General features: G+C 32.3%; 1 protein-coding gene across 3 annotated transcripts; it reads left to right on the forward strand.

Moving 5' to 3' along the window:
- The first annotated feature begins 890 nt into the window (after positions 1 to 890).
- LOC111700955 (long-chain-fatty-acid--CoA ligase 4) lies at positions 891 to 15,389 on the forward strand. Of its 3 annotated transcripts, none has more exons than XR_002765108.1 (17): positions 891 to 948; positions 1,755 to 1,853; positions 2,554 to 2,680; positions 4,794 to 4,907; positions 6,444 to 6,695; positions 7,928 to 8,048; positions 9,375 to 9,514; positions 10,528 to 10,728; positions 10,934 to 11,085; positions 11,206 to 11,278; positions 11,482 to 11,587; positions 11,947 to 12,088; positions 13,045 to 13,152; positions 13,703 to 13,812; positions 13,891 to 14,078; positions 14,931 to 15,189; positions 15,316 to 15,389. XR_002765108.1 is itself a non-coding variant. In XM_023472043.1 (16 exons), the coding sequence occupies exons 2-16, from the start codon at positions 1,756 to 1,758 to the stop codon at positions 15,126 to 15,128; spliced, it is 2,130 nt and encodes a 709-aa protein (XP_023327811.1). In that variant the 5' UTR covers positions 891 to 948; position 1,755; the 3' UTR covers positions 15,129 to 15,389. The 3 variants fall into 3 exon arrangements, 1 of the variants encoding a protein (XP_023327811.1); XR_002765109.1 differs by having other exon boundaries at positions 15,324 to 15,389; XM_023472043.1 differs by having other exon boundaries at positions 14,931 to 15,389.
- Positions 15,390 to 17,017: the final 1,628 nt, after the last annotated feature.

Consider the following 17,017-nt stretch of genomic DNA (forward strand, 5'->3'; position numbering starts at 1 on the left):
AATCGGTCAAAGCGTTTATGAGATTAGATCGGACATACAAACAGACAAACAGAGATTTACACTTTATATATATATATATAGACGTTAAAAGAATAACTTTATGGTAATATTTTAGGAACGGGGGAAGGGCGGTTACAAGGAGTGGCTTGTGACTTAATATGGTCTAGCAGTATCAATCTATGTATCATTTAATATATTCATTTCTTATAATCTCTAGTTTAAGATTTAGAAGGGATAGTTGTTAAAGGGACTGTAAGGGTAATTTCAAGTGACCCTCCATGCAAAGATGGTAATGCTCGATTGACAACGGTATCCTTGACTAGATCATATTCAACATAATGATTAAGTTTCCTTGAAATCTTCAACACAGAAAACGATGATGTTATTTTGTTTATTTATAATGATAATGATAATAATAATAGTAAGATTGGTACTCCTAACAAAGGCAGGAACGGAAGGCTGTTTACAAACAAACTAGTTCGTTAGCAATAGAAATGAACCCCCCTTCCTTCTCCTTCCCTGGTTAGTTAGCTAAACCAAACCAAGTTGTGTAAACTATACAAAATGATATTCCTAATAATAATGGTTTGAATGGATATAATGTAAGGTATACAGTTTACACAGAAAACCAATATAAACATTTATTCAATACAAGAACTTAACTAAACTAATAATTTGGCCCCGATTTTGTGTGGGACCTAACATGGCCATTGCACTGGATTGTTTTATTATTGGTCAAACTCAGGTTAAAATAAAGTAAGCAAAAGATTTTTCTTTATGAATTACATTACAAAATGATGAATTTGTACTGAAATTTTTTGTGATGATGCTAATATAAAGGTGAATTGAATTCTTTTTTGAAAAATATTTTTAATTTAACCTTTTTTCAGATTGAGATGAGAAGTTAATTGTAGGAGACCCTGAACAGAAAATACTCAACAATTACAAGTTAGTTTTCTTATTCAATTAATATTTTGATTGCAGGGTACACTTTCGTCATCAGGATGAATGGCTAGACGGCATCTGGTATGTACCTGCATTAATTGATTTCCCTCAGAGTAGGGGGAATGAGATTAGGGTGCCAGATTGAATCGGCAGGGGAATCAGCACCTGACTGAGACCCTTCCCGGAGTCGGTCTGGGGATCCCACATTGGGGGTCTATCACGATCTTTTTCATTTATTTATTTATAACAGGAAATGAGAGTAATTAAGTATGTAACAATTATAAAATAGTTGAATTTATTTTCAAACAAAATTTGGTATCAAGGGGGGGGCACAATTGGTGATAATGTCAAGGAAGCTTACGGAAGAACCCATTTTTAAGTGTAGAAAAATAGTGTTCTAGGGATTTCCCCTCCCCCCCTTTGCCCCCACCTTATAGTCAACTTTCAATAAAAGAATTCGGCTCGAGAAAATTTCACACCTGTACGATGTCAAATAAATTAATGAATATTGATTTTTTGCTTACCAGCTTATTTTCATCAATTTTTTATTACTATTTCAAAATTCACATATCAAATAAGATTTTAGATCTTTCTAATGAATTACCATGTCTCTAATCACTGATTAATAAATGATCTTTTCTTATCAGTTTTCTGTATGATCAAAATCATTTTCATTTTTAACTATTTCATCTCGAACAATTTCAGTGAAATTAATTTCAATATGATCAATTTCAAAAAGAATCAATATCTGTTTAATCAATTTTAGTGTGGTCATTTCAGAAGGAAAATTTCATTACGATCAATTTTAGTATGATCGTTGATATCTTTCTGACCGTGGCCCAGGTGATCGTCTTCGTCTATGATGTTGTTACCTACCCTGTATACCATGCTCTCTCACAACCTTGGAAGTAAGTAGAAGAGAAATAATTTAATACCGTCGAATTTTTAAAATCAAAATTAATATTTTTCAGTTATTTGTAATTCCCTTCTCCCGACCCCCCTCCCCGCTCCTTCTCTTCATTTTTAACAAAATTCATCTACTCTGCTCTCAACCTGAAGAAGGAAAATAAAGTATAAATAAAAATAGACTTTGTATAAATCGTTTAAAAAATTACACGGTCAAATTGTACCAATTTTATTATCAATTGCATCCGAAGTGGGTTCCACTGAATCTTATTTTCTTGTTCGTTAAAACTTTAATTTAATGACTCTAAGAGTTTTTCTATGATTAGTAGAAATACTTTCAGAATAACTCTTTTATATGATTGTTAACCGGGCATTTTTGCAAGCTTTCATTATTCATCAACATTTCAAAATGTGAAACGTTGCATTTTCATCATTAAGTAATTTCTAAAATTCAGTGCTAAGGATTCGGAGCCGCAGCATTTTAGATTCCTTAATCCGGATCCGGAAATATATTCGGATCAAGGAGTGCAAAATATCGGCAAAATATGTCAAAAAATCTTCTCAACACAATTCGAGTGTTGGTCTTGATAGAAGATAGTGATCCATGATCCGGATCTATTCATTTACGTGACTGATCCGGATCCGGATCAAAATGGAACACTTCCGAAAATTTGCGCGACTCACAAAACTATTTGTTTTCAGGAAGGGTAAAGGAGGGAACCCAGCCCCCGTCCCTTACCTAGTTACCTCGTCTAGTGAGGAGGTTCATTTCAGAAGGGATAAAAGCAATGATAACCCAACCTATAAGGAGATCATTATTGAAAACAAGGTAGGAAACAGGATTGATCCCTGAAAAGGAGATCATTGAAACCAGGTAGGACACAGGATTTATCCCCGAATAGGAGATCATTATTGAAAACCAGGGAGGAAACAGGATTGATCCCTGAATAGGAGATCATTATTGAAACCAGGTAGGAATCAGGATTGATCTCTGAATAGGAGATCATTATTTAAAACCAGATAGGTAACAGGATTGATCCCTGAATAGGAGATCATTATTGAAAACCAGGTAGGAAACAGGATTGATCACTAATATAGGAAACCATTACTGAAAAGAAAGCAAAAATATTCGGATCAACTCATGTAGCAAAGATCCTATTAAATGGTAAATATGAGAAGATCCGCAAAATATGCGGATATCCGGATCCAAGGGGCAAAATATCAACAAAAAACTAAAGAAAAAAATTTACTCTCAAACCCCAAATCTGAACTATTGAAAAATAGAGAAATTAAAATAAAAATTCCTGAAATAAGACAAAAAATTTGAATATTCTGCTTTGTTAAAAAATTCAGTAAATTTTATGGAAATAACCTGGATTATTAATTTGATATTTTTACGATCCAAGTCGTTTGTTCCAACTTCTTCAATTTGTATGGACACTTCGATCTTCGGTATAAGACGTTTTTAACAATTTTCTCTTTATAGACGCAACAGATAGAAGTAAGATTAGTAGCGATCAGAAGCGATTATTTATCGCCGTAAGCCTATACCCCCTTTCATTTTTCGCACACACTCCCTTTGAAGACATTACGAAGTACCATGATTTATGAAACTGGTAGATTTATTGAAAAACCAAGTTAAAAAAAGCTTGATCATGGCAATTCTCAAAATTTTGTTCAAATGTGTTTAATATTTTATTTTATGGGTGATTCATGGATTCCTGCATTTTTTATCCGTATTTAAATATTTTTATTAGTCCTTAATAACAAAATCTAGAAATAAAACGTTAACACTTTTATAGTTTCTTTTGGCAGTTACAAATAGTTAAGTGTTTCTTTCTGATTGGTGAATAATGAAGAAATGCAATATTTTAATAATTTTTTGTTTTTTGATCACCTGAGAATAAATTTCCTGCCTTTTTTATTGATTTTTTATCTCTGAATAAAAGTTCCAAATATTCAGCTGATCAAATTAGAGCTTCATAATTGATTTAATAAAGTTTAAACATTTGATATTTTTGATCAATTGAAAAAGGTTCTAAAATCAAGAGAGTAAGAACTTTATTTTCAATAAATTACTATAATTATTTCAGTTGAACTTATTATTCTGATTTTTAAGCTTATAATTACTTGAAGTTATCGAGCTAAAACAACAGAATTATTTTTTTCCTGTTTTCGCAATTAACATGATGAAAATGCATGTCACCCGACGATTACAATGTACTTTTTTAGTTGTTTGGAGTTTAGACTTTACTTAAAGTTTTTCCTTTAAACCTTATCAATGCTCGGATTTAATTTGGGTTAAATGTTTTCATCAAACTGTTGACAAAATACCTGTAAATAAGAAAATATTAATTAAGATATTTGTAAAAGTACTTAAAAGTGACCCTCTTCCGACAATATCTTTGTTTTTTTAATTGAAAATTGATTATTTTCAGTTTCAATTTCAATTTGATGTTTTTATTTGGAATTAAATGATAAGTATCATACCCTTCGTAATAGCACTCTCGGCTGCAAGAAATGACGCTTTTATTTGGATCCATAAATGATATAAACGTCAATTGATCCTTGACATCGAGAATGACAAAAGTTTCCTTAATAAACATGCTTTTGATGAGACACTGTTTTATAAAGTTAGACAAGAAGGGCTAATTACTCGATGCATACATATGATAAAATATTTATGCATATTAGGGGAATAATTAACACATATCCCGGACTATCTGTGGAAGTTCTGATTTAATTAATGAATTGAATTTTGGATGAATATAATAAAACCTTTTTTAATTAATTTCTGCGAAAATACGAAATTTCCTAAAATTATTTATTACAGAAAATCTTAATTTTTAAGGAATTATTTCAATTATTTTATTCCGAACTAAGTTCCAGCGTCAAAAAACCCGATGAGAACCCACTTGATTTTCTGATTGATGTCTGTTTAGGTGGACACTGTGACCAAGGCCTTCAACTACAGTGTGAGGAAGCATGGGTCGAAGCAGTGCCTCGGCACCAGGGAGGTCCTTGGGGAGGAGGACGAGATGCAAGATAACGGCAAGGTTTGAAACGTCTTATTTATGATTACTAGGTTTTAGGGTGCTTCGCACTCATCCTCCATTTATCTTTCAATTGTGGCTCTATCTGTGAGCATCTTCTATTTGTACAGTATAAAACAATAACAAAATAAAGTTCGCGTATTTTTAAATTTTTACAAAAATCAGAAGCTTTTGGACACAACTTTTTGTAATTCTGAGCATCCACAAACGTTCCCTGGAGTCATGCGGGGTTACACATTTTATTGTATACAAACAAGCAAAATATATAAAGACTGTCAAAAAAAATCTTCACACACCTGATAAAGCGCATTTATTCAGAGCAGGGTTGACAAAATTAGATAATTTTTTAACCATGTTGTCCTAACGTTCTAGAGACGCTGCGATAAAAATTTAATTATGATCGGATAATAATTAAGCTTGTGAGAGAAAAAAGTGTGAAGTTTTTTTGTGACACTATTTCTATTAATAAAAGTAGATGAATACAACTGTTTCATGGCTTTATACACTTCAAAGCTTTTCTTTTATTTATTTTTCTACAGAATTCCTCGATTTTTGGTCTTCACAAACTAATATCTGGAAAATTTTCATGAATTTTAGTTAAACCCATTTTTTGTTTTTCTTAAAGCTAAAATATTTACATTTAGAGAGTAAGATATTTAACAGTCAATCTAATTGTCCTGTTTTCTAGAAGTGTTTTTAGGTTGGAGGGGGGGGGGGGGCTTGCGTTTCATTTTAATGCAAAGAACGAAATTACAAGAATAAAGTAGATTTAAATTCTAAATAAAAGTAAATCATTAGTAACAAATTCGCCATTGGAAATGTGCATTGTAGACAAATTTTAATTATACTTCTCTTAAATCTATATTTTATGGTTTCCAGCTAGATGATATTTGTTAACGAAAAAGCTAGAAGAAAAAAAAATTTTAAGATAATGTGTATATTTGTATACCAAATAAGAACAAGTAGCATACATGAAAAGATAAGCGAATTTGATAAATCTCGGTAATTTATTCTGAACAAGAATTTCTTTATTAAATTTAATTCTTATCTAATGTTCATTTTAATGCTTATATTATCTTTAATATCATGCAGGGAACTAAATTTCAAATAAAATTTTGAAAGATTTTGTTTTTAGGGTGGTAGTTATGAAGATTTTACTTCATAATCAAATTGATTCATTTTCCTCAGATTAGCAGACACACAAAACATGTGTTCCCGCAGCGCGTAATTGTTTCATATATAGGGAAAGAAGATTTTTGAGTAGTAGAAGGGAGGGGATACATACCCACTAGCTTGAGAACCCAGTGTTGCCCAGGGTGCGCACAGTTCCTTCCGCTGTTTAGCCGCACTTTTTCGAAAATTACGATTTTAGCCATGTTTCCCTATAAAAGTCGACCCACTCAACTTAGAATCTCAAAACCAAGCTAATAACATTTCCGTGGTTCTCCCGAGTTCCTCAATCAAAATTTGAAGCAAATCAGCCAAGGGGTTCATGAGTTATGATCGGACATACAAACATAGTTACTATACCTTGTTTAGATGTTTAAAAAGTTGAGCCTGGGATCCTACCGCTGGATTTCATACAACGAAGCTCATGTTATCTCATCAAACTTCGGGAAGGGTCTCCGTGTGCTCGGGGAACAGCCTCAGACGCCGATTGCCATCTATGCAGAGACGAGGGCGGAGTGGATCATGTCCGCCTTCGGAGCATTCTCACAGAGAATCGTGGTCTCCACCTTGTATACCAACCTAGGGGACGAGGCTATTATCCATGGACTCAACGAGACAGAGGTTAGACACTTATCTTCTCCTACTCTTAAAAGATTTGCAATATTCTTTTTTTTCTCTAAAAATTGATAATATCCCCCCGAAGCGTTGTTTTTATAAAACAAGACGTGAGAAAATGGCAAGGAACTGAATACTTGCTTCAACTCACATTCTGTGCCCTTCATCTTTGCAACCTGATATTGTAAACCTTAGATATCTTAAATTTTAGCCATTTGGTTCCATACTTAGTTTGAAATATCTACGATATTAGGTCTGAAAGATTAAAGGATTAGAAAATGTTCGATGTAAGTATTAAAGCTAATTAAAGAAAATAGTTTTTGTGATATGACCAAGACTATTTTAATATTTATCGGTGAAGTTTGTAAAAAAACCACATAACGGTAAAGGGAGGGACTGCCTGGGTAACGTAGTTGAACCGAGAGTGCATGGTGTTAAAAGGTGGGGAAATAGGATTCGTTTGATACCATTGAGATGTTTTTAAAGTGTAAATTTTCTAAATAAGTTTGTAAATTTAACCAGAAGGGATGGTCCGCTGAAGAATCGTTTTATTACATTATGTAACAACCCGGACGAAAGATGTAAAATTTACATAAGAATAAACGCTCTTAATTAGTAATTATTCACTGTGAAAACGACTCAATGTAATCGCATAATAAATGAATCCTAAAACCATTCGGTTCAACTATGTTACCCAGCTGGCCTCTCCTTTTAATGAACTTTGTTGAATATCGAAAAACAGCTTTTTAAAAAAATAATGTGAATTTTTTATTCCTATTCTCCAGTAAGGGTGAGAAATTTTTCTGAATCCATTGTACAGAAGCAAAGTAGTATTCCACTTCGAATTCTAAGGCAGTTTGTTAAATGCATTTTTCACAATTCAAAAATGGGCCGCTTAAATGGAGTTTAATGATTAAAAATTTTCAGTAGTGTTAATGAAAATAAAAATAAAATTAAATCCTAAAAATATGGATATTGGATATCCGGCTTAAAAACCTAAGTTCAAAACAATTTAAAAATTGTAAAACATTGAAAATTGTATAGTGAAAAATCGTATTTTCTTCAAATAAATAAGTTTTTTGTTACCAAACTCGGTCAAATTTTTTTTTTCAATTCTGTAAATTCAGAAATTCATCCCTGAATATCAAATCTAATTTGAGTTTTACCAAAGTTTCATTTTCACTTCTACTAGTGACGTTTTCACATTTTTTATCGTTTTTCACACCCTTTTTCTCCAGGTTGGCCTGGTGATTACAAGCCACGAGATGCTCCCTAAGTTTAAGAACATGTTGCCCCAGTGTCCTAAAATTCATACAATAGTGTATCTTGAAGATCAGCTTTTCCCTACAGATACATCAGGTAGCTATACCCCCCCCCCCAATAATTTTTTTTTATATATTTGTCTTTTAAATTTTCAGGAGTTAATAATTAAAAACTAAATTAGTTTTGATAAATTGGGGGGGCAGGGGGGCGAAAGTGTTTTCATCCTTTTTAATATGTATTCCCCCCAAAAAAACCTTTAATTTCCCAATTCAGCAAAGAAACCCATAAAAAATACCTAACTTCGGGGGGGGGGGGGTTGGAGGTGATAATAAAAAAAACCTGTTATTTTTAATAATGGTAGAATAGCCATTTTTCTTCACCCTAGATTTTATTTAATCAAAACAAGATGTAGTTTTCTTCGTTTTTTTCTAAATATGTTTATTTTATTCCAAGCATGATGTTTTTTATTACAAAAGGCTTTGGATTTATCTGTTTTAAATTTGAGAAATATGTTTTTTAAAATTCATGATTAATAGAAATGTATAAATATGTTCCCCTCCCGGCACTGAATTAACTTACTCATTTTTACTTTTTAAGTACTTTGTTAAATTTATAATACTCGGCTTACAAGGCGCTTCGCGCCCATCTTCTTTTTCAATTGTGAACATTTTCTCTGTGTGCACATTGTAAAACAAAAGCAAAAAAAGGTTCGCAGATTTTATTTTAAAAAATCGTGGATTTTCAAAATTTAATTAAAGTCGAATTTTGTTGGTGGCTAATTTTTGAAAAGTTCCACACATAATTTGGACCCGATCGGTTCAGACGTTTTGACGTTTATTGGATACAAACAAACAAACAAGCAAAGTATATATTTATAATATGTGAATTCTTTGAGACAGGGAGTGCTTTGCAAATATCATTCTACGGCTTCATGTTACAAATAATCTCCAGACAAATAAAACTAATCCAAAATACTTTAAAACATATTTTCAAAAACAAGGTTTTGTTATTGTTCTCTTTCAGACAAAAATTATTAAAATAAAATTATTTTAAAAGAAATTTCAACATGATTTAATTTGTACAGAGAACGATTTGAAACGGTAGTTGAAGATCGTCTCAGATTAATATCATATTGGATTATCCAATGTTTGATGTATTTATCTAAGTTTTCTATTTATAGGATATCAATTTGGGATCCATTTTCAAGGGTCTTCTCAGTTTTCAATTTCGTATGGCTTGAAGCTAATTTTTGTATCTCTTAATATACAAATTCGAATGGATCTTTTGATACCCCTTTCCCTCTTAAAAAATCTTTTCCTTCAGACAATCATTTCTTCTTCACAAAAAAAAACTTAGCGATGAAAAAGATGAAGAGGATTTCTTTTTCAGCAAGTTTGTAATGTAAAGTTTTTGTTTTTTTAGGGTTCAAGGAGGGTGTTCGAATCCTGCCGTTTAAAACAGTTGTGAAGATGGGAGAAGAATCTAAGCTAGAAGAGAACCATCCATCAGCTGATGATACCGCCATTATCATGTACACTAGTGGTTCTACCGGGGTACCCAAGGTATGTACGATGTACACTAATGATTATACTGGGGCACTGAGGGTATGTAATATGTACATTGTACACTAATGCAGTTGTACGGATGTATTTAACAAGGTGTGCTTTTTAAGAAAATAATTTTTTCTCGTAATTTCAATTCGACCAACGCTTAACATGTTCAACGTTTTCTTTGAATGGAATTCAATTCTACGAATGAAATGGAAAAAATTATCTTGAGCTTCATTTCGTTACAATTTGAAAAATTAACCTTAAATTTAACCTTAAAACTCCGGAATTTTTATTTTTTTTTAACTGGCTAATTTTGGTATCTACCATCTAAAGAATTGTTTTCATCATATAGAATCAAATATTCAAAGTTTCGAGGTGTTAGAAAGTGGATGCTTAAAACTGTCAGTTTTGACCAGCTTTTGACGTTTAGATAAATATCTCACTTTTTCAATCAAGCTTCATTTATTTTAAATGATTGTTTTGAAATCAGCGTTTCAAGACGATTTTTTGTCTTTAATGAATAAAAAAAAATCATAATTTACATAATCATAATTTACAAAATCATAATTTACATAATCATAATTTACATAATCATAATTTACATAATCATAATTTACATAATCATAATTTACAAGGGTGACCCTTTTATCCCCCAGTAAATTGGTTCAGCCAAATTTTATATTAATTACGTTTTCAATAACAGATTTGGACTGCCGACGCATTTTTGCACATTTTCAAATATTGACAAAATAGTAAATGAGAAAATGTTTAACTTGACGTCGGTGTCGTATTGATGAAATAATTATGTACAGATTGTACTTGATGGAAGAATTATGTACAGGTTGTAATTGATGAAAAAATTAAGTACAGGGTGTAGTATTGATGCAATAATTATGTACAGGTTGTAATGGATGAAAAAATTAAGTACAGGGTGTAGTATTGATGCACTAATTATGTACAGGTTGTAATAGATGAAATAATTATGTACAGGGTGTAGTATATATTGATGCAATAATTATGTACAGGGTGTTGTGTTGACCCATGAGAACCTAATCTCCACCTCGACCTGCATTATGTTCCTCTCCGGGTTCAACGCTGACGACGTGTACATAGGTTACCTACCCCTAGCTCATGTATTGGAACTACTCTCTGAGTGTACAATGATGATGTTTGGTGTACCAGTAGGATACTCATCGCCTAATACCATGACAGATATGTCCACAAAGGTAGTCTGAAATGATTTTGTTTGCAATAAACAGAACAAATTTATTCATCTTCTTACGTTGTTAATTTTGCCGTTATATTACGGATTTCCTTTTAGTGAAAAATATTTTTTTTCCTACATTAAGTTCAGTTTTAAACACGTTTCTAACTTTTTAATTCTAAATATTTTTTTTTGTTTTGTTTACATATTTAAATAAACTTTTTTAGGTGAAGCGTGGACAGAAGGGTGACGCCAGCGTATTAAAGCCGACCATGATGTGCGTAGTTCCGTTGATCTTGGATAGGATCTACAAGAACATCATTGACAGTGTCAACAAGCGCGGCGTCAACTTTCAGAAAGTTTTCGAGTTTTGCTATAGGTCGGCAATTTTTTTTTTCATTTTTTATCTGAATATTTTTAAGTATTTTCCACTTTTTTTGTTTTTTTTTATTTAAAGATATCATTTTCCCAAAAAAAAACAATTGTTTAATTTATTTAGATATAAGCTGTACTGGACTAGATCGGGTAGTCAAACACCAATTGTGGATAGAATAGTTTTTAATAAAATTAAGGTAACATATTTTTCATGTTCAAATAAAATTAATTTAAGCTTGAATAATGAACTAGTTGGAGTACGGGCCGTTGCCCGTGTAAGTTTAAAAGTAATTGGCCGACGTTTACTAGACTGGTCGACTGGATATAAAATTATAATGTCGAAAAAGAAAATGGCCGACGTTTACTAGACTCTGGTAGACTGAAAAAAATTGTTCTTCAGGCTCTTCTTGGAGGACGAATGAGGTTTGCAATCACAGGTGGAGCTCCTCTCTCACCAGAAACTCATGATTTTATCAGGGTTTGCCTCGGCCTAACTCTAGTGCAAGGTACGTTTCTTCCAGGAAAACTTGCATAATATTAATTTATAAAATGTCGTCTTGACAATTTTTCAATGGTTTTCAAATAATAATAAAATTAAAAAATCTAAATATCTGCAGCATTCAGTACTAGAAGGGTTAGAAAACGACATACTTTACATTCTAGCGGTGTCTCCGACGTTCTGGGTTAAACTGTACATTCCATCAGAACTTGTAAATACTATTTTATGTTCTATATTATTACTATTATGTAGGAACTGTAGTTAAAGATTAGATTAATTATTCATAAACTTGAAATATATGCTTAAAAGAAAACTTTATTGGAGAATGTAAAATTCGTTTTGTTTCTTATTTTTATTTATAATCAGGATACAGTATGACTGAGACCACCTGCTCTGGCACGTGTATGGAACCTGAGGATGCTACGACAGGAAAGGTGGGACCTGCCATGGCGGGGATGGAGGTGAAGCTCATCAACTGGGAGGAAGGGAACTACAGGGTCACAGACAAGTAAGATTATAATTGTTCAAACCCGTGAAAGAGTAACTTTTGCATTTTTATTTCAATATTTAATTTTTCTTGAAACTTTTTAATCAAGGATTTTTAATAATTATGGTCTACTCCAACCGTAGACTTTGTGCCATAATTCATCACTAATTTTTAAAATCGTTTTATTTTATTCCACCCAGGGAAGAAATTGGTTTAATAGATCACAATAATCGATCTTAGATAAGTCAACATGTTTTGATTTTTTCATATTTTTATTAACTGTCAGTAAGAATCAAAATCAGGAATAAAGCATATTGAATATTGATGCGCTTTTTACAACTAATTAATGAACATTTTATCCGAGTCATGTTATATATTTTGCTGACGCAATATTTTAAAGCGTATTAATAATTTTTTTCCTACACATGTTCTGTGGCTGTTGACATTGAGAGAAAGCCTATATTTGCGTCATATGCATGTGACTTTCTGGGCTACTTTGAATACTAAGTAAGATAATTGTGGATTTCTATGTTTTGAGCTGAAGCTTTTGTTGTATTGATTTTTATTTTCAGTAAATGCCGCGCCGCCAAGTATTGATGCATTGTGTCGAACTTCAACCATAGATTGTCTCGAATAATTGCTCTCACTAAACTCTAATTTGAACATACAAAATGACCTTTAACCTATACGACTAATATTTAATAGTTGGATCTATCAGTTATTAAACTTGAAGTTTAAACCTCCTCATTTCATGCTAGCTTTAATTATGGGTAATTTTTTTTGAGTTTCACCTTAACATAAATTGTTCGACTTATAAAACATTTTGTTTTTTTTTACTTCGTTTTCTTATTTTACTTAATTTTTTTATAATTTCCTGGAATTTACTACTTTTATTGGTTCTATTTGCTCCCGTTGACTCTCATTTCGTTTATCTAACTATTTTCGTATTTTTGTACGTTTTAATTGTCAATTTTTAGACCGTTCCCACGTGGAGAAATCTTAATTGGCGGGAAATCTGTTGCTAAGGGATATTTTAAGAACGATGAACTTACAAAGGAGGATTTCTCTATTGAAAACGGAAAAAGGTTGGTAATACATCTTGCGTAAGCGTAATTTCAAATAATTCAAAAGGTATCCTTAAAAGCTTTGTCTGATCAAGTATGTGCAAGGAAAGTGTACTGTCTCTGGGGGTAATGTAAACGCAAGATAGAACTCGAAGCCTGACATGGGATCCATCTTCCACAAAAAAAATCAATGAAATATTCTGGTCATAGGAAACTATTATGTGAATTATCAAAATTAATAGCTTTTAAACTCCTTGGATACTAAACGAACACTGATGCATCTATTCTTGTTTACAAATTCCGCCCAGAGAGGGTTTCAATATTTACGCATAGTATACGCAACTGCAATTAATTTTCCTTGCGTTATGACCTTGGAAACGACAACATATTTCTCCAATATTGATCAAAAAGGTTAACATCGGAAATCGAATATTGCCATTATATTTTTCACTTAAAATTACGCTTAGCAATCCCTTCTTAGTTTATTTATATCTCAAAATAGAAATAGCAATCATCCAGGCATCCCCCCCACTGTATTTGTAAAAAAAAAGCTAAATTGTATTCTATTTAGATGGTTTAAGTCTGGAGATATTGGGGAGATGGATCGGGACGGAGTGCTCAGGATCATTGATCGTAAGAAGGATCTTGTTAAACTACAACTCGGAGAATATGTCTCACTAGGTAATAGCAAGGGCCGGGTCCATATAATTCCATCCAATGCGATCCCGAAATAAAAATGTAAGAATAATGTTCGTTTAGGTAAAGTTGAATCCCAGCTGAAGACCCATCCCCTGGTTGAGAACATTTGTGTGTACGGGGATAGTCTGCAATATCACACGGTTGCCATCATGGTCCCGATCAAGAACGCTCTGGAGAAGCTGGCCACTGAGCTCGGTAAGACGGAGATGAACTATGAGCGGCTCTGCAAGGATAATGACGTCATTCAGGTTGGTATTTTTGAAAATACTTCTTTTATCAGAAAGATTAAAGTTAAGCTATTTATTTATTATTACCAGGGAGAACTGACAACTTACGCTCGTGATGAAATTTCATGAAAAAAGTCTCGAAACGACTGGAAAAGTAAATTACCGGTAAAGTTCAGTTCTCCCGATGGAAATTCTCGCCTTAATTAAGTTTGCAGTCTTATCGCATTTTTTTTAACAAAATTATAAAGCAATTTAACTTTTCCAAATACTAAAAATATTTTTGTTAAAACTTTCCATGTAATGTTGTAAACCCACATTTATTTCTTTAATTTCCTGGTAATTAGCTATCCATTTCTTTCAATTCTGCAACCATTTTAGTTTTCCTAATTATTAACCCCTTTCATCCTCTTTTTGTTATTCTTAATATCTCTCATTTCATGTGTCATCGTTACTCTCTCTTGTTTCTATACTTCTTTACCAAACATCAATTTAAGTTTTTGATCTATGCTTCTAAATTTTAAATAGTTTTGTTTTGGTTTATCCAATTAACCAACTAAATTACTTTTTCCCTTTTCTTTTCTTTTTCCTTGAATGTTTTATGTTTTAAAGATATTATTGTAAATATCCATTGAAAAAATATTTTGCTCACCGAATATTCTCCCTTTTTTCATTCTTATCATGTTTGTTCTTCCCTCTTCCTGTTTGGATTTTTGCAAGATTTAAGAAAATATGGTTTACTTTTTTTCTCTCTTATTTTTCATCAATCATTTAATAATATTTTTCGGTGCCGCTTGGTTTTTTTTCATTTACCCCTTTGCGTATGCTTATTTTGATAGTTTTTAATATTTTTGTGGAAAATAAAAAATTGTTTAGGCCGTATTGAAGACCTTATCTCTACACGGAAAGAAAACAAACCTGGAGAGGTTTGAGATCCCAACCAGGATAACCCTTGAACCTGAACCCTGGACCCCGGAGTCAGGCCTGGTCACCGCAGCCTTCAAACTCAAGCGGAAAGTAATCCAAACAATGTTTCAGCCCTCCATTGATCTAATGTACTCAGATATGGTTTAAACTTTTTGTGATGTTAGAATATTATTGAATTAGTTACGTGAATCCCTGAGAATTATTTACAGGGGTGTTTTATGTTTCAAAGCCTAACCCCCCCCCCCTCTTCGATTTTCCTTTTGTTTTTGTTATTTTTAGTATCTTGCCGGTTATTGTTTAGTTTTTATTTTATTTTGAAACATAAACCACCCCTGGTTATTTGGTCACATTTGGAATTCGGCGGTGTATTTAAATTCAATTGTGAAATATATAATTATATAAAATTCACCTTTGTCAACTTTGAGAGAAATTTTAGGTTGTTCTAATAAATTTTAATTTTAATCAAAAATTTTGAATCCAAATGAGAGAATTGTCAATTATTTTATTATTTGTTATAAATGAATTCAAATAAGTAAGGCATGTCATATCGTCGTGAAATATTTGCGGCATTATTCAAGAATAACTTTTATTTACTTTCCTTGGGTCTGCTTGTTTTGATATTCCAATTGATATTTCGATTTAAAATTAAATATTCAATATCTGTTAAAGTAGACTTTTTTGTCGTACTTTAAAAAAATAGCCATAACTAGGAATCGTTTCGTTCTTGAAACGACGACGAAAACTCGGAAAACGAAACGATTTTTTCTTTAAAGATATCACTTTCGTCTTTTTAAAAACGGTCGTTTTTTGAAAATGGCCCTTTGTTAACGACCATTAACGACGACCCTTCGTTAACGAACTTTTTCAGAGAAAATACTTTTTGGTCAGAAAATTTAGGTCCGAAATCATTCAGATTAATAAATATAACATCTAAGACCAGGGGCTGATACAGGGAGGGCGGGGGCACATTCGCCCCTCACCTGAATTTGGAATTTTTTGTTCCTATTTTCAGAATAGCTTCTCAATAGCATGCTTAAGGGAAAGAAACCCTAGCGCAAAACATGAAAAATATCTGTCTTAATAAACTAAAACGAGTGAAAAATTAAAAATCTAGTTTTTTAGTCTTTAGTCATTAATTTTGACTCTTTTTGAGTCTTTTAAGTCAAAAAAAATTTNAATCTACCCCCCCCCTCACTTAAATCCTCTATCCGCCCCTGTCTACAACATTCATAGCCTTATCTTTTGAAAAAAAATTGAAATGATTTAAAGGAGATAAAAAACGACCGTTTGAAAAGTAATAATTGTTCGTGAAAACTATCGTTTTCAATTACAATAGTTTTTCTATAATTAGAAAGTTCAAAACGAGTGGTTCGGGGGTCCAAGACGATATTTTTTTCCAAAACTTAACGATAGCCATAACAATCTTGTCAGTTGTCATGAAATTCTCAAGTTTTGTAGGTGTTACAGGCCAAATTGTATAAAATATTCTAAAATCTTTAGTTGAGTTCTAATACATTTATTGAAGAATTTGTATAAAAACATATTAAATGGAGCTTATTGATAGTTTGGAAGCTATTGGAATTATTTAGATAAAATCGTACAGCCATGGTCACGCTGCCCTAGACCTATTTAGAAAACCTCCCTAACCTGACCTATTGTATCAAGTTAGTTTAGTTGGATTGGGATTAATCCTGCAGTCTTAATGGGAGTGGAATAAAATATTCTCGAAACCCTTTAGGTTATGTTGCCTTTAGTTCAGTTTCCATAGCATCTTTCTTTACCAGAACACTTCAGATACAGGGTTGCCTGCAAAGGATGAGACTATAAAGCCGACCTGAAACTAATTGTTTATTTTTCAAGGTTAAAGCACTTATTCTGTCATGAATGAAGTCTTCTTACGGCCTTTCTAATAATTGAGAAAAGAAAGCAACGAATATACCGTTGCAGGGAAGCATAATGCTATGATAGAAGACGTTAATTCCGTATAGTCGTCTCTGAAGTCTAATCCTTTGTGGATAACCCTGTAGATTGATTCG

Source organism: Eurytemora carolleeae, unplaced genomic scaffold (assembly GCF_000591075.1).
Source record: "Eurytemora carolleeae unplaced genomic scaffold, Eaff_2.0 scaffold292, whole genome shotgun sequence".
NCBI lineage: Eukaryota > Metazoa > Arthropoda > Copepoda > Calanoida > Temoridae > Eurytemora > Eurytemora carolleeae.

What these genes read in the sequence shown, in the direction of transcription:
- LOC111700955 (XM_023472043.1), top strand. Translation starts at nt 1,756, where the DNA reads ATGATCGTTGATATCTTTCTGACCGTGGCCCAGGTGATCGTCTTCGTC. An exon ending in AGATCATTATTGAAAACAAG is followed by an intron (nt 2,681 to 4,793) that starts GTAGGAAACAGG and finishes ATGTCTGTTTAG; the next exon opens with GTGGACACTGTGACCAAGGC. An exon ending in ATGGACTCAACGAGACAGAG is followed by an intron (nt 6,696 to 7,927) that starts GTTAGACACTTA and finishes CTTTTTCTCCAG; the next exon opens with GTTGGCCTGGTGATTACAAG.